We start from the raw sequence: 17,024 nt of genomic DNA, 5'->3' as shown, positions 1-17,024 counted from the left end.
GCAATATAACATAGTTTAATCCTTGAAAGCATGAGCATTATTATGCCTTATGGATGTAAAAACCTCGGATCTTACGGTAACTCTTCGCATGGTGTCGAAATTTACGTCACTGCCAAAGGCATATCATAGTGTTTATTTAAGCCATTACAGCCTAACTTCTTTTGATGGCTATGACCAGACTTTGTATTTATTTATTTTTTACTGGTAAAATGTAGGATAAGGCTTTGATCACAATTTTGCATAAGAGAAACGTTTCATTTCTGAAAGGATAACGGCGCATTTTCTTGATTTTCTTAATAGGGCCGATGAAAGTACGACTTCCGAGTTACGACGCCACTGCAACGCCTTTTTTATGGAGCTAGTGTCCATATTTTGTTTTGGTGACTCATCTAAAGACTTGGAACAAGAAGCTATTTTCCTTCTTATGCGTTATGTTATCGGCCGCCAGTCAACTCAAACAAAAGATTTCTCGCCGTTTCCCGACTATGGTATCGACCCCACCCCTGTGGTGCGTTCTTTTCTCCTCCAGCAGCTCCTCCGTTCGAGGTAACCACACGTAACTAGTGATATAAGTAAGATGTCATGTACTGCATAACAAGTCTGACATCTGCTTTTAAAATATGCTGTTTAGTAGAAGCTAGATTTAGAAAAAGCGTGGTTTAACTAAGTTTTTTCCCTTTGTTTCCACTCTTTGTTTTACAGCACAAAGGTGGTTAAAGAGCATTTGGAAATTTTCTTACAAGAGGCTCAAGGCTTGAATCCAGAACCCCAGCACATTAAAGAGGTCTGCTTTTTGTACGTGCAATGTATGGAGGTGAGTTGTAGACGTATGAACCCAGAGAGATAGGAAGGATAATAGCTTTATGTTACCACAAGAAGCTCTTTCTTTGGTGAATTTGGACAGTAATATATCAAACAGGAGGAATCGTGTTTTACAACATTTCCAGACACCGAGAGGAGAGTTGCAAATACGACACGCAGCGGAGTATTTCTGATGAACTTTGAGGTGTTTGAAAGTGTGGTGAAACACTCTCAAGAGTTTGATATATCCCCTCAATCGACTCAAAAACTAAGAGGAAAGCGTGAAAAATCTATACTGAATAAGATCAGGCATCTAAACACCTTATGATTATGATTTCCTTTGTTTTAACTTGATGAGATCACGTCACTCCAATATTTCGTGAGCTTGTAATTATATTTGATTTTGTATTTTGTTTTCAAAAGGATACTTCTTACTCAGTTAAGCCTTGCAGTCAATTCAGTGACATGTAACTTTATTTTTACTGTAACTTTGTTTTTCTTTTCTCAGGACATTCTAATAAGCCGGTACCAATCCAAAGTGGCCGATTCGAAGTTGACAGTAAAACTCAAATATGCCAAAAAGATTTGCGATGAGGCATTTAAAGCTCTCACAGGCAATGAAGAATGTTCTTTTGGGATAAACGCAAACGCACTGGAAGGTGTCGCAAAAGGACGTTACGTCCTATCACTCGTAGCAGACTTCCTTTACAAGAGGTTTATTGAAGGAGATAGTAGCTATACTAAAGACCTTGATGTTGAGAGAGAAGCTGGCTGCCTACTTGATTCTGCTAGAAAGCTTTGCATGGAAGGTTCAAGCACCACGCCGCAGCTCTACCTTCTTAAACAGCTTGTCAGACGGTATGGTTTTGACTGCGTTCGCACTATGGGTGGCTATAAGGAACTAGAGTGGATTCTTCCACCAGAAGCTCGACAGCAGGTAAGTAAATTGGCCACTATGAATAGCACAAGAATTGACTCCCAGATTTTGTGGATATAATGTAACAACTCTGTCCTTCGCTGTTTTGAAAATGACTCCCATTCAATATTTTGGAGAGTTCTTATGGAAGCATAGAGAAAAGCCGAGGCTAATTTGATTTTTCACAATTTGTACAATTTCCTATGATAAAGATCAATTTGAAAAACAAACTGAAGAACACTTTTTGAACATGACTCCCACTCAGTACTAACCTGCGATCAGGCGTTTTTTTGAAAGGGAGAAAAAAATGATGAGATGTAGGGAGGGAGGGTATGATCGCAGGTTAACTCAGTACTTGGGATTAGTTCCTATGCAAGTGCTAGAAGAGTTTAGTCGAAAAATCGAGGACAAAGTCCGTAAACGAAAACAGTACCGACCATATTTCAGGGATCAACTGATCATGAACAACGGCTTTTGTTTTTAGGAGGATGAAGTCATTCAAGACAGGTTCATTGTCCACGAGAAGCACTATCGGGCACTTCGTGAAGGACTGGCAAAAACTGTCATCAGTGGAAATATCCAAGACATTGTAACAGCTATCACGGTTTGTATTTAATGTTAATCAGAGTTTCGTAAGATTTGTTATTACTGAAGCGGAAAAAAAATAATGTTTTGTCTTTTTGTGTAGGAAATCGAAGAACAAGGTGTCAACATAGACATCCTTCTTCTCTTAGCATTGTACCGTGAAATAACTTTGGCAAATACGTCTTTAGTTCAGAGTCCAAAGTCCGAGGAGGTAGGGAAACTGTCGATATCACTGAAAATAGGGTTACAGTACGTCAACGTAGTAAATGGTTTGATCCCAGGAGTTTCAGTAGTTTGTCTTACGTGATCGTCCGGGCGCGGGTTATTCTGAAAAGAACTGTTGTTGGTGACTGACGTTTCGACAAACTGAGCGGAAGTCATCTTCAGAATCAAGTGAATAGTGTTTGTCAGTCATTAACAACAGTTCGTTTCAGAACTACCCTCACCCGGACGATCACACAAGACAAAGTGCGTCAATGACTTATAAGTTTTGTTGTTAATCTTTGGATATCTACCGTTCCGCTTGATTTCTTTCATCTATGCAACATGTTTTATAAACATATGCGTAAGATTACTCTTTCGTTGTTCTTTTGTTGTCTGGTAACTGGGTAATACTCTTTAAATACAGTAAGACACCACTTTGGTCATGCATGATTTTGTATTTTAACAGAAGACTAGATAAGGTTTTTTTATCGACTTCTGATTATCTTAATGTTTATTTCCATTCCAGGCCAAGAAAAATCTGGATGATTTCATCAAAAACGAAGGACATGTTTCCGTGACGGTATTATATAAGCAACCTAGTCTACGTTGCTTCCTTACATTCCTGAAGATAGCTTAATTATTGAATGTTTAACTTTATTGGTCGATTGGATTTTATGATAAACAAATTATCTGTCATTGAAACTGTAAGCTTTCCTACTGGTTTCTGATCAAGGAAGACACAAAGAAACGCTTTAAATGAAAAATGAACTGTAGTACATTACATCTTGTCGCCATTATAACGGTTCGGATATATTATTATAATATTCGTTCTCTTCTTATCTCTTGCGAGGACTTAACAAGCAGCAAATCTTATTTCGTAGATGGACGTGCGTGCAGTTCGTTTACAATTTTGTTCTGGTCCTGATAAGACATTTTCCTCAAAACATGGCTGAAATCCGTCTAAATTCAACGTAGGGAGCATTTCTTTTTCTTTTTTTTTATGTATAAAACGACACGAAACATAGAGAAGTGACTGAACGAAGACGGCAAAGAGACATTTCGTGATGATCAGAAAGCGACACAGTTTCGTTCAGAAATTCAAACTCGGCGCTGTACGGTTCACTGACATTTGTTATTTATTTCCCACTATCCAACGCGGACAAATAGAACAAAGCTTGTGGACCATACCTAAGTTATTATTAATTAAATAAGCATGAGTGGAACAACAAAATGTGATGTTCATAGATGAGGACCCCTGTTTCAAGCTGGGGGGTGGAACTAGTGATCTGTGATTTATTTATTTTTTTAATGCACCAGCGATGACTGCTTTTAACTAGCTAAGTGTTTTCCTCGCTAATAACAGCTTTTCAACACCGTAATCTAGTCTGTGCGGGTGAGTGTTATTTTGCCAACCTTTTGTTGATGTTGATTCTTCTAAGGCTCAACCTTTTGCCAGACAACTTCTAGAAAATAGCCAAGGAGGCCAATTTAAGGAACTTCAAGTTTTTCGCGGAAAGAGCCCGCAAGAACACACCTTAGCTGAAATTGTCATCCACATGTCAGCAGCCTTACAGTGCGTTGGTTCAGGCTCATTAGCTCAACCTCTTTACACGCTATTGACAAATCCATCCACGATGCAGGTAAGTGTAATTGAATTACATAACTCAAACAAACCCCCACATTATGAAGGGCAACTTAATATGACTTTCGCTGCCGCGTTCATTCACAAACAAGTTTAAAGTAAACTCGTTAATGATGCGCTAAATTTCATTGAAAAAACTGATTATAGATGGAAGGTAATAAATCGAGAGGAAAATAAAGAGATGAAATCGGGTTTTCTTTTGAAATTCGCAGCAGCTAAAACTGATGAAATAAACTTTATTTTCTTTGTCTTTTTGAACCATACAGACTTCCTTCCTACCAACCATGCCCGAGGACAACTTTCTCGAGTGTATCAATGTCATTGCCGAGACTATGAAAGGAACTCGTTGGGTCGGAGAGTGGTATGGTGAGTGTTTCAGAGTGTAGTCGACCTTTTTGCCGTATGGAAAAATATAGGCGATTCTAGTGATTTGAATAAGTTCGTTAACCCTTAGGGAGAAAACGGACCGAACTGCAAAAGATGATTCTCGTATTTCACTTGTGCTTAAATTATCATTGGTAGCAAGAATAAAAATGTAATTGAAATAGTAGCTATGGTATTAGTGTACTTTAGCCTCCTTTTGTCCTTATACGCAAATTTGAGTGGACTATATATTATCTGACAACGCAGAATTTTGCTTAATTACCTTAGCAATCATTTTTATCAGTAGTTTTTCTTGTCATTGCATTTCCAAACTTTTATTGACAAGTGATTCAACTAATCAGCCCATAACAAACAACACTGAATGTACTGTGCTACAAATCTAGTAATTTACGCAGTCTTTCTAACACCTCCAGTTACAGGTGTGTCGAAATCTTTACACATTTTCTCTTACCTTTTCAGAGTGCGGAAATTGTAGACATCCGTATTTTATTGGGGAGGTTAGTGCGTGTTATTCAGAAACTACACGTGCCTTGTCTTATTATTTTACAAATTTTTGTGCTTTATGATCATCTTTTGTTAATTCAGTTATCGCATTTTTCCGTATTAGTGTCAACAGCCGATGCAGAAGGGTACGTGTCCCGACTGCGGAAAGGTAATGGGAGGAGAGCATCACAAGTTCCTAGGAGAGTACAAGGTTTCCGATAGGTAGCGTGACACATTTCTATTCTCAGCGATTCGATAACCAAGAAACTACCCGAGGATTGCTTTCAAGTACAAAAGCAATACTTTGGCTTCTTTCAGTTTAAAGTATAACAGAACTAAATTGCATGTATGACCCATTTCAGTAGAACTGACTGCCACGTTTAGGATGATTGTAATATTTTTATTGTTTAATTTCTAGAAACGATAGAACGAAGACCGGCCACGCGCTTGGACATCCTGGTTCGAGACCTACTTGTGCTGAGCCGCAGAGAAAGATGTCACCGATAGTGTGCGGTCTCCTGCGAATTATCATGCACTCGGCCATGGTCATGGGAGCATGCAGAGATGCTCCGGTAAGTAGTTTGACATGAGGGGACTTTTTTTCTCTGATACTAAGATTGAGTTTGGCGAAGGTTGGTTATCGAGGTGTTTTGATGTTTCTGGTTTCAAAAAGTGTGGTTGAAACTGCAAAGTCAAGTAACACATCATCATCGTCCTCATAAGCCAAATCCTAAGGTACAAAATTTACGAGTTTCGTAGCTCAGCAAAATCAGCATCTTTATGCCAAGGGTTGTTTTAGAACCGATGTCTTTAAATTCTCATTTTTTAATCGCGTTGACGGTGGATTTATGAAACGGCCTACCTGTAGCTATTGGGACAATTGGTCAATTATCATTATTTAATAAGAAATTGAATCAGTTTTATATTAGTAAATTTAACTTTTATAGTTTACTGATCACTTATTGCTGTTGCGATTTGTCTATATACGTATTATATGTAATTTACATCTGATGTGGGGTAGTTTATTTAAAATAAGGAATCTAGAATTCTGTATAAACTGGCCTAATTACTGAAATATCTCCTTTTTATACTTATAAATATGTTTAATTCTTTCTTTTATTTTATTTTGATCATCTCTGTAATTGAATTTGAGTAAATAAAGTAAATAAATAAATAAAACCACCAAATACATGAATAAAGACGGCGGTTCTTTTAATATTGCATTTTTGCGTTAATAGAATCTCACAAGAAACACTTATCTGTGAGGAATATCTCTAGTCTGTGTCGTAAACTTACTATAGTCATCACGTTAGTCATAAAAGCTCCACTGGCTACCTGTCCGTTACCGTATAGCTTATAAGATTCGTTTACTGGTCTACAAAGCTCTCAGTGGAGCAGCGCCTTGCTACATCAGTGACTTACTTAATTATTACACCTCTCCACGGACACTAAGATCGTCTTCTCAACACCCTCTGGCGACCCCAATAGCGAGACTTAAGACATATGGCGAAAGAACGTTTGCTCTGGCGGCACCAAGACTTTGGAACGCGATTCCACTCGAACTAAGATCTAGTTCTTCAATTGACAGTTTTAAAAGACATTTAAAACATATATTTTTAAACAAGCTTTTTAACTCTTTTAATTTTCAGGCGATAAAAATGTTTAAATATCTTAGAGTTTTAACTAAGTTTATTCCTGTTATTATTTTTTATATTATCATTATTATTATTGTTATTATTATTATTATTATTATTATTATTATTATTATTATTATTATCTTTTTCCCTTTTTTAGCTTATTAATAATATTTAGTGGAAAGCGCCACGGACAATTAGTTGATTTGGCGCCATAAAAATATTTTTATTATATATTATTATTATTATGTGCGTTATCAAGAGAATCAAATCAAATTCCGGCTGATATTTTACATCCATACGTGTTTATTCAAATTCACAATACAAAAAATGTACATAAATTCGAAAAGGGAGTTTGTTTATTTTACCTATGTAATAAAACTACCTAGGTAGTGATACAATAGAAAGTCTATCATCTCTCTTCAAAGGCGACTGCACAGCTTATCACTCCTCCATGCCAATCACAGTCAGTTGCACAGTATTTATGGGAACATTTGCAACGGGACCTGGATGTCCTTAGCAGAGCACTGGGACGTAGTGTCGATGACGCAGCACTGACAGTTCACCTTGTACTGCAGCGAATGATTTCATTAAATGGAGGACAAACTGGTACAAACTTATTTTCTTCTGTTAACATTTTGTCACGGTGGTATGAACATATTTCAGCAATATTGAGGAAGATGTGGAGCGCTATCTTTTCTCGTATGTCACTATTGACACCAGTCTCAGTAAATGGGTTAGCTTTACTAAACTGGACCAACGGTAGCTTCTTACACTGACAATGAGCAACCTGCATTAGATACATTTGGAATGACAGAGTTATTCTTGGGCTATTACGCAAGGCTGAATAAATCACAACAGTTTATGTTGTTTTACATCGCGCTGGCAAAATATTTTATTTCCTGAATCGCTAGCTCTGTCTGAGTTAATTAATGCATGTGTCCTGGTGCATGTTAATTTATGAATTCCGTTTTTTTCCTCTTCAGCAAACGCGCATGACATGCTTCTTCAAAGCCGAGACAGTCGAATGAACTGGGAAACAGATTTCTGTGGTGTGATTGTCGTTCCTGTCATCACGGTATGTTATCAGACGTGGTCATTTGTTTTGCTTCTTTTATACGTTCCTTACAAGTGATCATTCCTAATACCGTTTATATTCTATGCAAATCGTGTTAGCATCTTGACGAGAATCTACAGAGGGCTTCAAGGCTGTTGATGGAAGACGAGAGATTCGGTATGGTACTCCATCTTGTTAACTGTAGTTACAACGTCTTTGTACTCGATTCATTTTATAGGATCAAAAAGTTATAAGTTTTAAATATACATTTTGTAACCTTAAGCTAATTTTACAGTCATAATAGTTTTTAGAAGGGAGAAAGACGTTGTTTGAACTTGAATGTGAAATTGATTAACTGATTTATCGATCGATTGATTGATTGATTGATTTCTTGCTTGTTCGCTCGCTCGATTGATTGATTATTTGACAATATAGCGTTTTTTTTACAAAGGTAATTTTGTTTCGTCCCTCTTTCTGCCATCTGTGATCCACAGGAAGCGATCCAGTAGTGCGACAGATGTACGAGTTTGATGCGCACAAAGAGGACTTAACTCAGGGTGTAAAACCCATGTCCAAGGCCCTTTGGAAATACAGAAGGCAAATCACTGTGGAACATCTGGGAAACTCATTCCAACAGCAAGTTCTTTCTGGTGGAGAACAGCAATGCAAAGTGCTGAATGCTTTCCTCAAACAGGTACCACTAACACTCAGACACTTTCGCTAGGATGTAGCTGTTGTGTCTGCAGGGAGAGGTGCATGGGAAGGCGTATCTATGTTGTTGTTGTCTTGAGCTTTACCTTACGGTTACGAACAAATGAAGTGCTCACTCTATTTATCAATTTAAAAAATTAACTTGAATCAACGTCAAGCCAGGTTCCTCTTGCTCCCACTCGTTTGCCTCTGAGTGCGGGAAAGGAGTTCCCCGTTCTTGCAGGATATCAGTAAATACCGTTTGCTGTTTAACAATTACAGGAACACAAGTTGCGTTTCGTCCAGTTTCTTCCTGACCTTGTTCGTCTCCAACGTCTGTTGATGGACAGATTTCACAGACGAATTGATAGAACAGATGCTGAGGGCTATACCATCCGGAAATTTCTTCAGGATCTTCCAAGAGGTGCATGCAACAGCTATGTTTTTCTTTTCTCAATTTTCGCTTGTCTCACAAGTTACTCTGTTACTTTCTGGTGTATTACAAAAACAACTGACATAAGCACCAAAGAATCACCATGAAAAGATGGCACCTACATGTTGTACCATTGGCATCTTTCTGGTGCAAAATGAACAATTAAGACTCTTTCACTCAAGGACCGTGAGCAGATGTGAGCAGATGGCCATTGACAAATGACAAAAGTGACCAATGACCAAATGACCACCACAGTTAGTCAGACAACTGTTAGGGGAAATGTCTATGTTGCAGGAGTAGATTGTGAAGCAGGGACTGACTGGTTATTTGAATGAAATATATCTGTTTTAATTTTAGGATCTGTGAAAGAAGAGTACAGTAAACTGTTCCAGAGTTTTAAGACTGCGTGGAATTCTTGCCGGTCATTTCTTGGCGATCAAGGTAATATAGCTGCCTCAGTCACTCACCCATCCTCATCGGGCCCATGAGGACTCTTGATGCCGGAATATAGCTGCCTAGTTATTTCGAAGTTGCATGAAGCAAAGCTCAAGTTACTTTTTTAATTTTATTCGTCTCAAACTCATTAATAATTCATCAAGTTTAAACAAATGAATCCATAACGGTGACGGAGTCTAGAAATCTGATCTTAATTAACATTGATTTTTTACATTTTTATTTTCCCGTTTTCTCCTTAGGTTTAGTTTCGATTGAGAAGATATATCAAACACTCAAGACAGTGTTTGACCACATTTCCAAACGCCTTGAACTCTTAATTTCGTCAAAAATACTCCGCTATTCGTAGTATTTTCAACTCTCTCTCGGTGTTTGGAAATGTGGTCAATCACGGCCTTTCTCCTTTGATATATTAGTTCTGAGCAAGATATGGCAAACTCTCTAACTTGCAATTGAGACCTGAGAACAATCAACTTTCCAAACAATCTTCTTTTATAGCCCTGTTCTGTTTCAATGTAGGGCAATAACTCGGACCTCAATGACACTAGGGTTTAGTTTGCTCAAGGAAAAGTATATGTTCTTAATTTCACTTTGATCTTCGAGGTCGTCTTCGTGTACCGCAAGACCTTTGTAATACCACCATGGACAACGACTGCCCAATCGCCATGTTGCTCCCTGGCACCGCAGGAATGGGAGTGTGTTTGACTTCGCTCACCTTCTTCTTAGTCAATACGCATAACGAGTTTCTGGGAGCATATCGTAATGCAACTAACCAAGAATGGTAAGCTATTTGTCCTTTCAATCCCGATGCGATGTTCTGTTTATATCTCCATCGATGCAAATGAATCTTTGAGTAGTGGCGTGGGAATGATATGATCAACTCGACGTCTAGATTTCAAAGATTAACACATGTGACTCGAAGCAGGCCTGTTCTGGCCTACCAATCATATCTACACCTTATGAGTGTAACAGAAAACATCCTGTGATATATATTAATCGATCAACATGTCATCGAGATCTCATTATCAAATTAAGTTACGTAAAAATAATATTTGAAATTTTTCTGAACCGTGTCCTCTCCTTGGAAATGTTTTGCCCATAAAAGTAATTTCGCAATAATCGCCCCTACCTACAAGCTCTGGAATTTAGCAGGATGAAAAAATCGATGGGAATGAGCAGAAACTCATTAAATGCGTGACACTATGCCGATAAATTAAGAAGGGCTAAGCCCGAAACGTTTGGTTAAACGTTTAAAGAGCCTTTTGAGTCTCATATTTAGTTTAATAAAATCGATAACATGAAGATATCAGGTTACTACAGGCGGGCTTCGGCTCTTATGCTTAAATGAATTACCGCTCGATCGATGTTTCATATATTTCTCATCTCGTTCTCTCCACTTTAAATCGTTACCTCGTTTGCAGCGCCCTAGATCGCGTTTCTTCGACGTCGGTGACCATGTCACATCTGATAGCTTATGATCCTGAGAAAGACCTGCTGCCTCTTATCCTGGCACACTGTAACTACTCTCTAGAGGTGGGACAGGAAACTCTAGTGCATTACGATTGGGCAGCATTGGAAAGGCAGCTCATCGACAGGTTTCTGAGGGGAAGACCTTTCGTTGAGTTTAAGGTAAGTGTTAAAGAGATGGCGTGCACTGTCTGTTTTGTTAGGAAATTACTTTTATTAAATGATAATAGATTTCTTTTATCCTTTATAAACTCTGCTTTTGTCATTTGAGCTTAACTTCAACTAAGTAAGGGTGAATTTTGTTTTCTCTGTGTTCATTTTAGGACGAACGATTTGCTTTCAGTCGAGACACACGTGACGATGCCGTGTTCGCTTCCCTTAATGAAAAAATTCCTCAGGTGAGAAGTACACAGTTTTCCACTAAAGGCTTGTTTGAATTTGATCTCATATTAATAAAAAATAAATTGTGGTGTATGTTTGTCCATCGTCCATGATAGAAGATGGAAAACGCCGATCGTTTTCATCGAAAACGGAAACTTTTGAAAACATCAGTGTTTGAAAACGAACCTCCTTCGATTAAGGGAGGATTTGTGGAAAGGGAGACGCAAGAAAACGCTCACCGGTGCAATTCTATGTTTGATTCGTTTCAGAACTTAACAACCTCGGTGTATTTTAGTGCACGAGTGATGCCTGATCCTTAACGTTTTAGGAGCTGATAATAATAATAACGGTAGCATGGACGGGTATATTTCGCCACGTTTCGTGCCGTAACTGAGGTGGTTTCCTGCTGTTTATAATTTGGTTTAAGATGAAAAGGAGAATTCTGATTTGTTCCCTGAGAGGCTTAATTTCACAATTCGGATCGCTAAGTTGGACCGCTCGCGAATTACTTTTGGCGAATTCCTTTTTCAAAACTGTCCACTATAGAATAGATTTCGTGAAGTAGACACCCTTTTTTCTTCATATTTGGCGGACACTTTTTTGAGTTAAACTTTCATGAAAACGACCTGAAAAGCATAACAGCCATCTAATAAATACTTCAATAGCTGGTGTGACATTCCATTATGTAATGTCACACCTGAATAGCTAAGCGTATTATACAACAAACTTGTATTGTATTGTATTGTATTGTATTTAGCTCTTATTAACCGAGCTGGAGGTCTGTATGGGAGAATCTTGACCGACGTCGTGAGTACAGACCGAACGCAGTGAGGTCTGTACACACGACCGAGGTCAAAATTCTCCCATACAGACCGACTTAGCTCGGTTAATAAGATGTTTATTATATGGCAAAGAAGAAAACTTTAATTCGTTTAATGTAACTGGTTTGCTGACATTCTGCTTGCGAACGGCGATGAGCTTAACATAAACCTGCCGAAATTTGCTCGTCCTCTTTACTTTTTTTGTCATCAGGCTTTTTGGCACTTCCATAAATGATTGAGAAGAAAATAAAAGAAAATTGTGAACATTTTTGTATTTTAGTTTGCTACTTTTTCAACGCAAAATGAAACCGGTCTAGATGCCGGTCTAGATGGGAAAATCTAGACCGCGGTCAATATGGATTTCAGCCAATCAAATTCGTGAATTCGGTAGTTCCCAGTCCTTGTGAGACACAGCCATAAAATAATGTATTATATTGTATTGTATTGTATTGTATTGTATTGTATTGTATTGTATTGTATTGTATTGTATTGTATTGTGTTATATTGTACTGTATTGTACTGTATTGTATTGTTTACTGTCACTGAAAAGCCCCATCAGGGGAGTGTCAATAAACTGTTGTTGTTTTTAAATTTACTTTATTGAGCTTGTTCGGTCCTTATTGGAGAATATCGGTTTTATCCTTTTTTTTTTTACCATTTTATGGACTTTGAGTGCCATAAACACGGACCTTAAGCTTGTCCAATAACATTTACTGTATTAGCGCTATATAAATGTATAATTGTTACTATTATTATTATTAGTATTAATTATTATTGTGTTTTTCTACAGGAGCCCATTTCTCGGTTTGTCGAAGGCCAGATTATCGTCGATTTCCGCTCCTCCTTGTCTGATGTCTGTGATGTTCTTTCGTCATTGGATATCGCCATTGGTTTTCTTGCTTCGTCAGGTGGCCAAACCGAGAGACCTTTAAAGTGGTACTTACATGAAGTACTTAAGTTACCCAAAGAACGCGGACTCAAGAGCCCAACAGTAAGTACAATGCAGTCCGCTGAAACGAATCAGGTCATTTTCCTTGAGAGAAGCGGGACGCGGCAAAAATGAAACTTTTGCCGTTCTTTAATTATTTGCCATTTGTACACGAATAGATCGCTGTGGCGCATTTATTTCTCAGCAGAGTTTTAAAAGAGACATTATGATAAGTAGTTCATTGAGCTACCTTGGTCGGTCTTAATTTAGGAATTTTAATTGTTCTCGTTTTTGTATTGTAGCCCTTGTTGCACGCTTCGCTGTCGTGAACTTTGGTCGTGTGCCATGCCTCAGTAGTGTGGTTGGTTCAAACGAGTTACCATCTCTTTAGCCATCACATCCCTTTAAACATTTAATGTATGTTGCTGTTTTGCTTTAGGCAGAGCAGTACTGCAACCTGACTCACACCTTGGCGTTATGGCGGCTCATGGCCCTAGAGAAAGCGAAAATCAAGTCTAGGAACAATCAGGTTAGACTAAAGTAACCTTATCACATTCTTTCAGCCCTCTGTCTTTCCCTTAAGAAAACCTTGTTATGCGTTAACCCAGAGATCTAAGAGGTCTCTTAGCCGGAAGATCGGTCAACTTTACTCTTGCGCTAAACGACCTGTATTAAAATAAATAAAAGTACTGTTCAACTCTATCAAACTTTGCCCCCGTCTTGGAAGGGTCTTACGTCTTTTCAACACCTTTTAGAGAGAGAAGGGCGCTATTTCTGAAAAGATAAATCAGTCGGCGTATGTAATAATTAATAGATATAAGAGACCTTGTATTAATATTATCGATGTGCGTGTCCACGAAAGAAATAGTCGTGGGTAAATAAGGCTTGCCGTCCTGAGAAGTGGGTTGGTGAGCTTAGTGGAGAGGAAGGGAGAGGGGGGCGGCGGATTGCTTAAGTAAAAGTGAAAGCTGTTTAGGGAATTTATTTTAAGGGGAACGTTAAAGAGAGAGGGATGGGATGCCTAATGGAGCTTTGAACGTATGACCAAACAAAACTTGATCCAAAAAGGCAGGTGGGATTTACTACGATTTTTGGCTTTCTTGAAGATTTCTTAATCTTCTTTTTTAAGAAGGCAAACAAAAGTACATTTGCGTGACCTAGACAAACTATAAACCATCACCTTTCCCAAATCTCTTTAGGAGCCATTTGAGCAAATGCCTGACATTTTCAAGGAAAGACTGAGCTCAAGCGACCTGGCGCACCTAAATCGCGTATTGCGGAAAATCGACATGGACTTATTTTTACCACAACTCCTGGAAATGATTCTTCTGAATGTTCAAAAAGATGGTGAAAATATTTCAACCATGAGGTAAGATTGACATTTACGTTTGGTAACAAAGTCCAAAAGTGGCAGAGATACCAAATTTTCTGGCACATCTTTGGTTGGAGGTACGAAGAAGTCCAAGGCCGAGCGAATGTTTTGTAGCACCAGTGAACATCCGTATACTGATGGCTGATAGGAAACTAGCTATTGCTATAAATCAAAATATTTGATTTGTAAGATAGTTACACAAGAAAGCACTCTATGCAAATGCTCTTTGGATACGTCGGGGAATCATTTCTTCCCAACAAAGATATCGGAGGAGTCCAGAGAGCGTCTTCGGTTCTTACTGCATGTGATCTCTCAGCACAACCCTATCTCTAATTTATTTGTCGCGCGAATTACCACTTCAAAATTTCTTTCTTTTTTACGTTGAATGATCAGCTTTTTTTAAAACAGAATGTAAATTTCTAATGCAATTATCTTCCAGTTTTGCAGAGTACTTGGAACTGTGCTTGGCGGATAAAGGTTTCGAACAAATTCCAGGAACCGAGAACATTCCTTACAGTATCCAAATGAAACACGTGAAAGCTGTCTGGAACTCCGCTGTACAATTAAGTGACGACTTTCACCAAGAACGTCTCGCAGCTACTGCTTGAGGAGCAGTACTCGAGGTTCAAGAAATTGGCACAACGTGTCCTGAGAAATTAGCAAAAATATAAAACTGGTCTTATCGGCCAACGTCATTTCGCAATGTTATCATAGAGATAAGAGTAGCATTTCTGGCAGTTGTTAGCTTAATAGGTTATAGTATAAGTTGCTGCATTGATACTAACAAGTGACTAAATATGTAGAGCACTTTTCACTTCAGTGTCGACAGTAATTCAACACTGAATACACACTCTAGCTTGATGTATGCTTAGAGTAAGGCCAGATGGCTTATTGCTAGTGTTAGTTACAGTATTGTCAATAGTTAAATACAGCGAGATGCAAAGGCATCAAGGGCACGTATTGAATAAGTAATTTTTTCTTTTTTTTTTCTTGCTTAATTCCTTTGACGCAAACAAAATGCTATGTTAAGGTCAATTAGTTGAAGCTCGCGGCGAAAACCTTAAGCATGAAATATCAATTAGTATCGTTCTTTATAGCCATGAATTGTTGTTAACGTTTGAGTAGAACGCTTTTCAATAAAGAATAGAAAAAAAATACCAAAATTGACAGTCTCAACAGTGGCCGTCACTCAATTATTTCTTCTTCCCAAGCGGAGTATAAGTTCAGTACTCTAAAGTACATCGAAATGCTACAGTCGGTTCTGGAAGTGGATTCGTTCGTTCCAATTCGGATGAAAAAGATGGATCCTCCGGAGAGTCTAGTCTTCCTTCGTTTACTTTTCATGGGAAATGTGTTCACACAAAACACAAGAAGCATGGTGCAATTTGCTATGAACGCGCACATAAAGGTCACCATGTTCGTTTATGAGAAAACTTAGCTCATTGAAGGAAATCTCTTGATGTTGTGTATGTGCAGTATTGACGCGAAAATTGAGGAATCTGCAATGCTGTAGTGTAATTTATTTATGATTTATTATGAATGTGATAACAGTGAAGAAAACTTCACATGAGTCCACTTGTGTGTTGAATCCCGGTTCAGTTCACTAATAAACCAAAAAGAATAGTATTTCGGAAATACCGTAAACTGCCGCTTATAAGCCCTGGGCTAATACACTGATTTTAGATGGGTTAATAAACGGAGGGGCTTATATCCGAGGGTCTTATAACCGGAATAAAAAAACCGTTTCGAAACGACACCGCGGAAATACGTTTTTTGGGGCGCGATACAGTATTTTGCTGGTCAGCGGTACACCTTAACAAAACTACAAAATGCCGGCAACTTTTACATTGTTATCGCAGCGAGTCTTGTCGACAGTGAAAAAGATACAAAACTTAGAGCGCACACTGTAAACTTAGCTTTTAAACTCCGCTCATTTGTTGGATAGTTCTCAGTTAATATTATATATTGTGCCAAAGCCAAACTGAACTTGCACACGGTGTGAAATTGGTGTTGTTTCGTGAAAGTTCATGCTCGCAAGCGGCGAGCCAGTGGCAATTTACGTTACGATGTGCGCTAAGGCTAAAACTAAGCAGCTTTTGTGTTGCTGCAGCGGTGTTCTGAGGACATCAGCTTCTCAAGTTTGTTGAATTGATGGGCTTGAACCGTGTGAATCGGTATGTCAACGGCATTTCGATCAAATTCGTCGGGAAGACAAGCTCGTGTTCGTCCACTTGTTCGATTGGGGGCACTCGCGTAAGTAAACACGGTCATCCTGTCTCCACTCGGTATCACCGAATTATGGACCAAGTTGGCCGAAATCGAAGCAGTGCTTCGTATAAATCTTGGACACGTTGGTGTAACAAGTGTAGGACTGAATCCCTAAAAGGGTTCAAAATCTGGCCTCAACTCGGGGAAGAATTCACCGAGGTATGTTTTATCATAAAACATCCAATTTTAATTATACTGTACTTCAGTAAGCTTGAGGCTGGCGAAAATAAAATTTTAAATTTTCATGTTTATTATTGTTTCTTTGTTTCTTGTCATAATTTCGAATTGTTGTAGTTCTGTATTTTGCTTTTAGCGCCTCTAAAGTGTGAAAAATATTTTAAACTAGTTGCATAGCTATTAGAGTTTAGAAAAAAAGCTATTTAGCTATTAGAAAAAGCCACAAGAAGTACATGACATCTGATTATTTTAAGATGGCAGAAGACATGGAATACAAAGCTGTTAAAAGGGTAATTAAAAATACATGCATATGTTATTGCAAGACAAT

At 38.3% G+C, this 17,024-nt stretch overlaps 1 protein-coding gene across 2 annotated transcripts in view; it reads left to right on the top strand.

The window, feature by feature from the left end:
* Positions 1 to 15,990, top strand: part of LOC145476154 (E3 ubiquitin-protein ligase rnf213-alpha-like) — a 70,539-nt gene extending 54,549 nt beyond the window's left edge. For both annotated transcript variants that reach the window (XM_081455366.1, XM_081455354.1), the window contains exons 61-84: positions 301 to 546; positions 703 to 814; positions 1,310 to 1,738; positions 2,202 to 2,321; positions 2,406 to 2,513; positions 3,033 to 3,086; positions 3,946 to 4,146; positions 4,415 to 4,514; positions 4,992 to 5,029; positions 5,140 to 5,237; positions 5,434 to 5,587; positions 7,078 to 7,258; positions 7,636 to 7,727; positions 7,826 to 7,883; positions 8,201 to 8,400; positions 8,679 to 8,820; positions 9,187 to 9,270; positions 9,886 to 10,063; positions 10,704 to 10,911; positions 11,073 to 11,147; positions 12,742 to 12,942; positions 13,319 to 13,408; positions 14,079 to 14,248; positions 14,691 to 15,990. In XM_081455366.1, the coding sequence (XP_081311492.1) occupies positions 301 to 546; positions 703 to 814; positions 1,310 to 1,738; positions 2,202 to 2,321; positions 2,406 to 2,513; positions 3,033 to 3,086; positions 3,946 to 4,146; positions 4,415 to 4,514; positions 4,992 to 5,029; positions 5,140 to 5,237; positions 5,434 to 5,587; positions 7,078 to 7,258; positions 7,636 to 7,727; positions 7,826 to 7,883; positions 8,201 to 8,400; positions 8,679 to 8,820; positions 9,187 to 9,270; positions 9,886 to 10,063; positions 10,704 to 10,911; positions 11,073 to 11,147; positions 12,742 to 12,942; positions 13,319 to 13,408; positions 14,079 to 14,248; positions 14,691 to 14,859 (3,508 nt within the window). In that variant the 3' untranslated portion in view covers positions 14,860 to 15,990. The remainder of the gene's footprint in view (positions 1 to 300; positions 547 to 702; positions 815 to 1,309; positions 1,739 to 2,201; positions 2,322 to 2,405; positions 2,514 to 3,032; positions 3,087 to 3,945; positions 4,147 to 4,414; positions 4,515 to 4,991; positions 5,030 to 5,139; positions 5,238 to 5,433; positions 5,588 to 7,077; positions 7,259 to 7,635; positions 7,728 to 7,825; positions 7,884 to 8,200; positions 8,401 to 8,678; positions 8,821 to 9,186; positions 9,271 to 9,885; positions 10,064 to 10,703; positions 10,912 to 11,072; positions 11,148 to 12,741; positions 12,943 to 13,318; positions 13,409 to 14,078; positions 14,249 to 14,690) is intronic.
* The last annotated feature ends 1,034 nt before the right edge of the window (positions 15,991 to 17,024 follow it).

This window comes from Orbicella franksi, chromosome 1 (assembly GCF_964199315.1).
Source record: "Orbicella franksi chromosome 1, jaOrbFran1.1, whole genome shotgun sequence".
In the NCBI taxonomy this organism is placed as follows: domain Eukaryota; kingdom Metazoa; phylum Cnidaria; class Anthozoa; order Scleractinia; family Merulinidae; genus Orbicella; species Orbicella franksi.
The sequence above is the reverse complement of the archived record's forward strand: the minus strand, read 5'-3'. Positions and strand labels throughout refer to the sequence as shown.